Below are 10,729 nucleotides of genomic sequence, written 5' to 3' on the forward strand. Positions count from 1 at the left end.
AGTGGGAAAATGTTGGACACAATGGTGACTGAGATTAAACAGTCCAAATATTATTCAATCATTTTGGATTGTACCCCTGACGTAAGCCACCAAGAGCAGATGTCAGTCATCATAAGGACTGTCATAATGAGCGCCCACAATCAAGGAACACTTTCTAGGATTTATTGTGGCTTCCGAAACAACAGGTCTTGGTTTGTCATCTTTGATTTTGAACAGGCTTAAGGAGCTTAATATTCCACTTGATGATTGCAGAGGTCAATCATACGATAATGGTGCCAACATGAAGGGGAGGAACAGAGGGGTTCAAGCAAGGCTGCTCCAGAAAAATCCACGTGCACTTTATGTTCCATGTGTGTCACATTCATTGAACTTGGTGGTGGCTGATGCAGCAAAAGCGTCGACAGATGCCATCAGCTACTTTGGTAATGTACAGAAACTGTACACCCTTTTCTCAGCAGCCCCACAAAGATGGGCAATCCTAAAGGAACATCTGACTATTGCACTTAAGTCTTGGAGTGACACACGGTGGGAGAGCCGTGTCAACAGCATAGAGGCAGTGCGGTACCAGGCCCCTAACATAAGGGAGGCATTGTTGGAGGTCAGGGACAAAGTGACAGATCCCCTGACCAAGGTTGAAGCACAGAGTTTGGCAGAAGAGGTTGGGTCATACCGCTTCCTCATTTGCACAGTGGTATGGTATGACATTCTTCACCATGTGAACCATGTTAGCAAGCTCCTGCAGTCTGCCACAATGCAGCTTGATGTGGCAGTTGACCTCCTTACAAAGGCAAACATGTCTCTGACTAGTTATAGAGACACTGGCTTTGCTGCAGCTCAGGCCACTGCTAAAGACATGTGTGAGGAAATGAATGTGGAGGCTGTGTTGAAAGAGAAGAGAATGAGAAGCACAAAAAAACACTTTGCCTATGAAGCCCCAGACGAGCCTATTGCAGATGCCATGAAGAGGCTAGAAACGACATTCTTCAATGTAGTTGTTGACACGACTATTGAATCCTTAAAGGATAGATTTGAAACTCTGGGTGAAGTGAGAGCCAGATTTGGAGTGCTGCTCAACTTCAAAAAACTGGATGGTGTGGAATTGTGCAACCAGTGTGACAAGCTCTGCAGCACATTAAGCACTGGAGATGGAGGTGACATTAATGGAAAGGAGCTGGCTCTGGAAATTACCAATCTGCCAAGCCTGCCTACATGTGAAATGACTGCACTGGAGCTCCTCTCTTTCATCCACAAAAAAAACCCTGAATGAACTGTATCCCAATCTGTGGATTGCCCTGCGAATCGCCTGCACTCTTCCTGTGACTGTGGCCTCAGCAGAGAGGAGCTTCTCAAAGCTGAAGCTCATCAAAACCTACCTGAGGTCATGCATGGGACAGGATCGCCTCACTGGTCTTGCCATAATCAGCATCAACCATGAGATTGGCAAGCAGCTGTCATATGATGACATTATTGATGACTTTGCTTCTAAAAAAGCAAGGAAGCAGAAGTTTTGAGGAGGAGGAAAAATGTAAAGTAAACATTTTTGAGAAAATGCTGCATCTCTTTCATTTATTGACATAGAGGAGCCTCATTGTTTACCTTTTTTTAATATCATTTTCTGTAAGTTTCAATTGCTTGGGTCAACTTGAGATGTTCAATTTGAATTTAAGAGAGGTTTTCGTTAATTTAGCCTGTTTTCCTCTTAAAGTGTAACAGATTAATGCATCTCCACAGATCATCTTAAAGGCTTTGTAATCCTCCCAATGTAGTTTGACAAAATAGGGCCCCCAAACAGCATCTTGCATAGGGCCCCCAAATAGCTAGAAACGGCCCTGGGAGTTAGGACCAATAACGGCCATTCAATGGTCCTATAACATTGGAAACGGGAGACAAAACATGCCATTTATTCAATTCTGATGGACGCAGCTGAATATAATTCTTTATCATGTACAAGACAACTGTTCAATAGATGCGTTTTTTCTTTGTAAAGTAAGGAACATTTTTATTCAAAAGCACCCTAAAGAATAGGTTTCTATTGGATATCCTTTATTTGTCTCAATAGGCAGTTAAAAGTGTTAGACTCTTTGTAGTTGTTACTGCTGAGGTTACAGGTGGACGGTTTTAAAGATTAATACTATAAAAAAAATACCTTGGAGGCCCGAGGCATCTGTACTGCATGGTCTTACTTCATGTTAACACCAGCAGTACTGCGACTTAACAACTGGCCAGAGGGTTTTAGTGTCTTTATCACAGGATGGAGGGAAAGACCAGTCTGAAGATGATGCCATCTGCTTCATTTACCCCATGCCTCTTAATATATATTCTTAAATGAGTCTCCGGCTACTTAAGCTGCTCCTGTTATCTCACTGCTAACCTTCAGTTTAATTTCAAGGTGGATGAAATAACAACAAAAGATAACAAGAAAGTATTGGAGAATACAAATTAAGCATGAATTAGCATATGACACCAATGGCTAAAAATGGCTTGGCCGATTTGGACAATTTTGGTGTGATTTTGGAGGATGTTGAATCAATTTGTCATTTTCAGGATAAGCTATTTCAGTTTTAACCAGAAAGCAGCCATATTTGTACTGAAATGTATTCAAAATCGTCAATATACCTCCAAAACCACACTAACATTGCCAAATCGGCCAAGCCATTGTTTAGTCTGCACATACTCATTAATGCTAATTGTGTGAATTGCCAAACATGTGCAAGTTAGCATCCGGCAGTTTCTATGTGCTGTGGACTCGTACTATGCAACAATAGGACTATGTGCTTGCATATCGACTAAAATAGGCTAAAGATAACAGAGTTGTTCCCCCTTATTTGACTCCATGCAGAGAAAACAACAAAAGAGACAGCAGCATGATCACAGCGCCAGCAAATACACATCAGAGGCATCAGTTTTAAAAGTTGAATCCACTGTGTTGAAGAAAATGTCTGTGTCCCGTCAAAAGTGTTGAGTCTAGTCATGTTTCATGTTTTTGTTTAGTCAATTTTGTATTGTCTCCCACTTCCTGTTTTGTTTTGACACTCACCTGTTACATTTCATTCCAGGTTCCTTGACTCCCTACCCGTGTGTGTGTCTCCCGCCCTAATCAGCGCCAGCCCCGCCCCTGATTGTTTCCACCTGTGCCCAGTTACCATCCATCCATCCATCTTCTCCCGCTTATCCGTGGTCGGGTCGCGGGGGTAGCAGTTCCAGCAGAGAGCCCCAAACTTTATTTTCCCTGGCGACATCAACCAGCTCTGACTGGGGGATCCCAAGGCGCTCCCAGGCCAGCGAAGAGATATAATCCCTCCACCTGGTCCTAGGTCTACCCCTTGGTCTCTTCTCAGCTGGACGTGCCTGGAACACCTCCCAAGGGAGGCGCCCAGGTGGCATCCTAACTAGGTGCCCGAACCACCTCAACTGGCTCCTTTCGCCCAGTTACCTTTTGTTTAAATGCCCCAGTCTCCCCTTGTCTTGTGTCAGTTCGTCTTGTGTCAGTTTGTCTTGTCTTGTGTCAGTTCGTCTTGTGTCAGTTCGTCTTGTCTTGTGTCAGTTCGTCTTGTGTCAGTTCGTCTTGTCCTGTGTCAGTTCGTCTTGTCCTGTGTCAGTTCGTCTTGTCTTGTGTCAGTTCGTCTTGTCTTGTGTCAGTTCGTCTTGTCCTGTGTCAGTTCGTCTTGTCTTGTGTCAGTTCGTCTTGTCTTGTGTCAGTTCGTCTTGTCCTGTGTCAGTTCGTCTTGTCTTGTGTCAGTTCGTCTTGTCCTGTGTCAGTTCGTCTTGTCCTGTCTTTATGCAAGTAGTCAGCGTGCCTGCGATTACTCACCTTGTCTCAAGCCTGATTTATGCTCTCAAGTTATTTTGTAAGTTTGTTCCTCACTTAGTGAGCGATTTTCTTTTGTGCCTTTTTTAACCTTTTTTGTCACCTCATCAAGAGTGTCGATTCTTATTTATATCCTGATTTTTGGAATAAAGTATCTTACTCATACTTTACCTGGGTCGTGCATTTGAGTCCAATACCTTGTGTTTCCAAGTTCGTGACAATGTCTCCCTACTGAAAATGATGGGCCAAAATGAGAACGCCTGGGTTTATCGGCCTCCGTTACGAGCAGACTTGACATAACGTGAACAGCGAATAAAGGGGAAATTGTAACTCTTGATAGCTGGCTGAGTCTTGGTCAGCAAAAGTGTTTTGCCTTGGGGAGACTGGGGTTGAGGGAGAGGCAGGGTACGGGATACATTGTGCTTAGAATGAAGTTTCTACTGATGCTGATCATTCCTTTAACCCAGCGTTTCTCAAAGTGTGGGGCGCGCCCCACTGGTGGGGCGCAGAGATGTGATAGGTGGGTCGCGAATGGACGCGATGAACGGGAGATTTTTTTTTTTTATTTAAAAATTGTTTTGGACCTCAGGCCTGAATCGAACCTGGGTCCTCGCAGGCGGTAATGGATTATTGCAACGGCGGTGGACTTTCACAGCACCGCTGCACCGGACCTGCCGGAGCCACCAGAGCCTCGCAACGGCGGGAGTTTGCGGCGGCGGATGCGGTACCGGCGCAGCGAAAGTCCACGGCACACCTATGCCAGAGCCAGCGGCCCACCAACGGCAGCGGCCCAATGGGAAAAGTCCCGAATCTCCTGATGGCCAATCCGAGCCTGCTCACACACACACAACTGAAACCAAAGTAATTTGCAGACATATGTAAAAATCTCTCATACACACATGTGAAACGCTCTCACACACAACAGCATTGCAGTCAGGACTTTACAAATAGGCCTATGTTTATTATTATCTTTTAACGCAAGCCATCATCGCCACGGAGGAGCACACAGCCTCTGAGAGAGAGAGAATTCCAATGTGTACTATAGGACAGTAAACGGTTTAAAAATGTGATTAGTAAAATATGCATAAATAAAAAAGAAAGAATGCAAACTAGGTAGCATAAGATAAGAATGCACAAGTTTAAATGATTTGTTATTGGTTGTGATCATATTCTAAAGATGTTTGGATTATTGAAAAGTATACAGCTCCCTTTCACGAGTGTTGAGAGCTGTATCCATACATTCATTTTGTGCTCAAAGTGCAGCAGATTGATGCATTTAACTTCAACATTTAAAAAAAAATCATACATTTTCTTTTCACTGAAAACGGGTCCCACAGACCCAAACAGCACACAAAGGTTAAAGGTAGCATATAATGTTAAAATGTGCTAAATATACACTGCAAAAAAAGAGGAGTAAAAATAGCTCACGACTTGTTTTATTTTTTGAAAGTAGCTCTCATCCTAAAAAAGGTTGGAGACCCCTGTTATAGAACGATACATTTGACCATTTTAAGCTTGGCCTACCATTTTAAGCTTGGCCTACCATTTTATTGGAGCGATGAGGAACAGGTGGGGCTTGAAAAGGCCCACCTGTTCAAAGTGGGGAATGACAGAAAAAGTTTGAGAACCACTGATTTCACCTGTTCCACCCTGAGCCTGTTTTTCAGGTCTCAGGCTCGAAAATGACATTCCCAAAACAAATGACCATATCTTCCCTTCTAAAAGGGTTCAATTAATAATCTTTGTTCTCAAAGCAATGATAAACCTGTGAGTTGGATGTAGAAAAGTCAGAATCAATATAGATGTTTTATATCTTAAAGAAAATTCAGATTGAACATAGTAAAAAACTGTAAATGATAGTGTCCGTCCAAACATTCTTTTTTACTTATAGTGAAAACTACCCTTGGATGATGGGATAGTAGACTAAAAGCTTTAGGAATCCAAAGTACAACATATACAGATGGAGCACTCCAGATCAGACTCAGGTGGGTGTGTCCCAGTCAAAAGCCCAGCGGCTGGGGGTGTTGCCAAATTGCTAGAGGGCGTTGCCCAATTTCCCCATTTGTTCAATTACAGGATTTAACCATGAGATGGCGCTTCATTCACAAAATACACAAAGACAACTGTTTGCAATGTTTACAGCTCTGCAGTTGTGTTTGCTGAATACTGTAGCATTTAATCACTTATTTGTTACTGTATGGTTTTCACAAGCTACTATAATGAAAAAACATCAATATTTTAGATCAAATAAAGTATATAGTTTGCTTTATGCAGTATATTTCTTGTAATATTGTTGGGGTGTTTTTACACAGTACAGTAGATTGAAGTAAATCAATTTATACATTAAGATAAGATAAGATGGACCTTTATTAATCCCGTGGGGAAATTCAGTAGTTCAAACAGCAACAGGGTGAGAGTGAAAAACAGGACAGCACAGATTCACACAGATTAATAAAATCAAAAATAAGATGAGCGATAAAAATAATAATAATGAGAAACTATGAAATAAGAAATGAATAAAACTAAAATATAATTATCATATTATAATGTATTGTATTATTAAGTAATATCATACATTAACCCCATTATAGCAGATGACACATTTATGCATCAATAATTACAACAGAGTATTTCTAAATACAAGTTGTAAAAATACTTATATGTATTTAATATTAACCCTTTGGAGTCGACCGTCACGCCGGCGTGATCAGATCACATGACCTGTGCCGCATAAAAACAACAGTCCGGACAACATTGCCGTGTGTTTCTGTCGAAAGTACTGGCTTGAAACTATATCCCAGTCTTTGTTTCATGCAAAAAGACCCAGTAAACACGGAGATACGATGATATAAAGTTAATACATTTCAAAAGTATGAAAAATGGAAGCACATATTTGAATATCTTCGCCGTATTTTATCATTTTACGAAACGGAAAATACTGGAAACTGTAGATCCTGCTCAACAGGATGTATATGTGTATTTCTGTCGAAAGTACTGGCTTGAAACGATATGCCAGTCTTTGTTTCATGCAAAAAGACCCAATAAACACGGAGATACGATGATATAAAGTTAATACAGATATATTTCAGAAGTATGAATAATGGAAGCACATATTTTAATATCTTCGCCGTATTTTATCATTTTACGAAACGGAAAATACTGGAAACTGTAGATTCTGCTCAACAGGATGTATTTACCAGGGAGGGGGGTGAGGTAATCAGGTAAACGGAGTGATACGAAACGAGACGAAGAGAGACGGCGGGAGACTGGATTGAAGTAAAGTGACAGACAAACATTGAGAATTTAGATATAGTTAGATAGATTTAGAGTTTTGAAGATTCAACTATGATGAAGAGAACTCTGAACGTGAGTCAAGCTTTAAGCTTGTTTTTTGACATGGAGGAGGAGGAACCTGTGATGTTGCCCTCTGTGTCGTATTGACAGAAACCGCTTTGAAGCGTGGCACAGATAAAGACAGAAAAAACTGATTTTTGTACATAATGTGTATATATATATTTGTATTATATTTATAATAACACTTTTGCCTTATCAGAATGAAATCCCATGCTACCTCAATCAAACTTTCACATTATCATAGTGACATCCCATGTATATATTTCCAGCTTTTAAATTGTTTCGTTGTGTATGTTTGTGTTACATGAAAAATAATATCATTTTCAAAATCTATTTGTGATTTTGGGTCCAAAATGTTCATATAGTAGAAGATCACTGCTCTAAACAAAGTCAAAAATCCTACATCCAAACTAAATAAATATAATGAATTATGATGAATACGTTAAGTCTTGTTCATTGTTTTTCACTTTTATTAAATGTTTGATATTTCCGGTGGAAATGGTGGACTATCGGACATTCAAAATGCAGCATATTTTCACTCTTACACACATATATTCTCCTTTTACATACATACATTTTCACTCTTACACACATATATTCTCCTTTTACATACATACATTTTCACTCTCACACACGTATATATACTCACGTTCATACATTTTGCTCATATTATCATATTTCAATGCACACATTCATATATTGTCACTCACACATTCATGCATTTTGTTCTCATATTCATATAATTTAATGCTCATATTTATACATTTTACTCTCATGCGAAATCTACTAAAACAAAGTATGTCATGGTAGTGGTCAGCTGTTAAACACAAAAGTGTATCTTCAGGGCTGTAAATATAATATGCCTGTTGTCAATTTTAGACACAGGCTTATTATATTTACAGCCCTTAATAACATTCATTTTCTGGACTCAATGTGTGTCTTGGCCGTTTTCTTTGTTCCAAGCAAACGAGTGCTTTTTGTTTTGAAATCACTTCCGTGAGTTTCGCGGGCCTCCCCCCTCGCTCCACTGACCATTAGACCATTTAGTAAGGTAACAAGCAAAAGGGCAAAAACGCCTCTCAGACGCTCTTCCGTTTACTTTTTTAATAAAGAAAAACAAATGGTCCGTAGATACACGGACTCATATAGCCTATGTATGTATACTGTAAGGAGAATGTATGTGCGTGAGAGGACCAGTATGAATTACGGGATATAAATATGCAAACACAAACCTACTGACTGGGGGATGGGAGATCACAGGAGTGGGGGGGGGGGGGAGAGCTGTGGAATGTGACCCTTGGGAGAATTCCTCCACACATTCCGATGGCCAATTCGTTTTAAACAAAGAGTTCGCAACACAGGACAGCATAGGCAACATGGGGGGTGGGGGCTGGTGAACGGTCTGGTCAATGTTTGTAAACACAATCCCCAGGATGTGTCCTAATCAGGAGCCGGGTAAATGAGAGACTGAGGAGCCCCAGAAAAACAGATCCCGAAATAGCTCGTCCTGGTTTCCGCAGCAGATAGGCCTACAGTATGGTGTCTGTTATGTCAGTTATTTTAAATAAAACGTTGAAAACGGTTTCCTCTTTTTATTTTATTTATCATTTTCGGGACGGGGAGACGTGTGTGATTAAAAATTAATTTGCAGAAATGTAAAGTGATCTAACTAAGTTCTATTCATATTCTTGACGGGAAGAGCAGTGTAAATGGGTGGCCATATGCATTTGAAAAGCAATATAAATCACACAGTTATTATACAATAGGCTATAAAAGCACCATCGATAACCATTACCTTTATCCAATTCAAACTTTGGACGGGAAAAAAGGAAGGTGTACATGGTTGGGCTATACTGTAGGCCCAGGGGCGGCGGGTGCTGTAGGCTAGGGAAGGCTAAGCCTTCCCAAATATTTATGTAACTGCATCCTGGTAAAATAAAAATATAATGTCTTTGACATTAGTGCTGCTATGCAGCCACCTGTGCCCTGTACCACGAAGCCAGTTCAACAGACCCTGGATATGCTTGAGTTATCTTAACTAACCCTAACAAACGCGATCTCGCTAAACGGTCCTACGGCGCTGGTTATCAACTCGGTAAATCAAGCCAGGGTTTCTCTCTCCAGCTGAGAACGCGTTCACGTGAAAGGGGCGGGGTTAGCTACATTTGACCAATCACAAACAGGGACAAGTGTACTGACAGCGCAACATCATACTTCATTAATGAAAAGTAAACTAATATTAGACAAATATGAACTTTAAACATCCATGATGACTTAAACATATAATCCAGGATACAAGCCACAGAGTTGCACCTGCAAGGAGAATACAGAACAACTCGTTAAAAAATAAACTACCGAGTGTTTGAAAGCGTACAACAGTTTTATGATACTACCCCATCTAAAACACGAGGGGGTCTGACTTTATTACATTTGAGTTGAGTGTTTCGTCAACTTAATGTGTTGCTTAAAATAATACGTCTGCATACAGTATATGTGACAATGTAACTAAGTGTTGCACGGCCAGATACGGCTCGAGAAGCTGACTCAGATAAGGAAATATTGTGATATCGATGTGAGATCGATGATCTGATTGATGATGTGATGTCAGTGTGATATGAATGATAAGTGCGACACGTCGGCGTCTTCTCAACATACGGCAGTTTAAACTGCATTTCCTTTTTCCTGTAATATGACTTGATAGATTTAAACTCCGCACACTGAGCTCTGATCGGTCAGCAGGCGGTGCTTTCACTGAGTTGATCTCTTTTCTATAGACGCCGGAGGCGGGCAGCGTAAGATGAAAAAAAAAGTTATTTAGCCTTCCCAAAGCTGAGCCTCACGCGCCGCCTATGTGTAGGCCTACTGTATACATACAAAGGCCATTCAAGCTAGAGTTCTTCTGGAAATGTTCACATCAGGCACCTTCAAGTTAAACAATACTAAACAATTAACACAGTAGGCCTAAATTATGTGGATTAAACCACATTTATTTCGTTAAAAATAAACGAAATATGATTTTGTTTGAAAGATGAAATGTCATCAGGCACCTTCAAGTTAAACAATCAGGTGCACACTTTAATGTGCCGCCACCTCCGGACTCGGCTTGACTCGGTTTAAAGAATGCACAAATGTGTTTAATCGTTTATGTCAGATATGTACTAAGTAGCCTAAATACATTTGTTCCCGCTCAAGATTAGATTCAACTTTATTGTTATTGCACATATTGCAGGTACTGAGACAACGAAATGCAGTTTAGCTTCTAACCAGGGGTGCAACAAGCAGCGAAAAGTAATGTGCACAATACTACAGTAAACAATTAACACAGTAAATTATGTGGATTACACCACATTTATTTCGTTAAAAAGAAACGAAATATGATTTTGTATGAATGATTAAATGTAGGGTGAATTGCCCTAATGATGGACATTTTTGCATTTCAGACTTCGGGAATATATTGCGATATGAAGCCGATACAATAAATCAAAATCCAGTACCATTCCGAAATCCCCAGTAATATTAGACACTAATAATACAGTAAACTATTAACACTGTACATATTATTGTTTG

At 40.4% G+C, this 10,729-nt stretch overlaps 1 protein-coding gene across 1 annotated transcript; it reads left to right on the plus strand.

Annotated features, from left to right (window-relative positions):
- Positions 1 to 254: 254 nt before the first annotated feature.
- Positions 255 to 1,549, plus strand: LOC117550471. The gene has a single exon (XM_034222906.1). It carries the CDS (start codon positions 281 to 283, stop codon positions 1,265 to 1,267), a length of 987 nt encoding a protein of 328 aa, XP_034078797.1. The 5' UTR covers positions 255 to 280; the 3' UTR covers positions 1,268 to 1,549.
- Positions 1,550 to 10,729: the final 9,180 nt, after the last annotated feature.

The sequence above is a fragment of the Gymnodraco acuticeps genome, unplaced genomic scaffold, assembly GCF_902827175.1.
Source record: "Gymnodraco acuticeps unplaced genomic scaffold, fGymAcu1.1, whole genome shotgun sequence".
NCBI lineage: Eukaryota > Metazoa > Chordata > Actinopteri > Perciformes > Bathydraconidae > Gymnodraco > Gymnodraco acuticeps.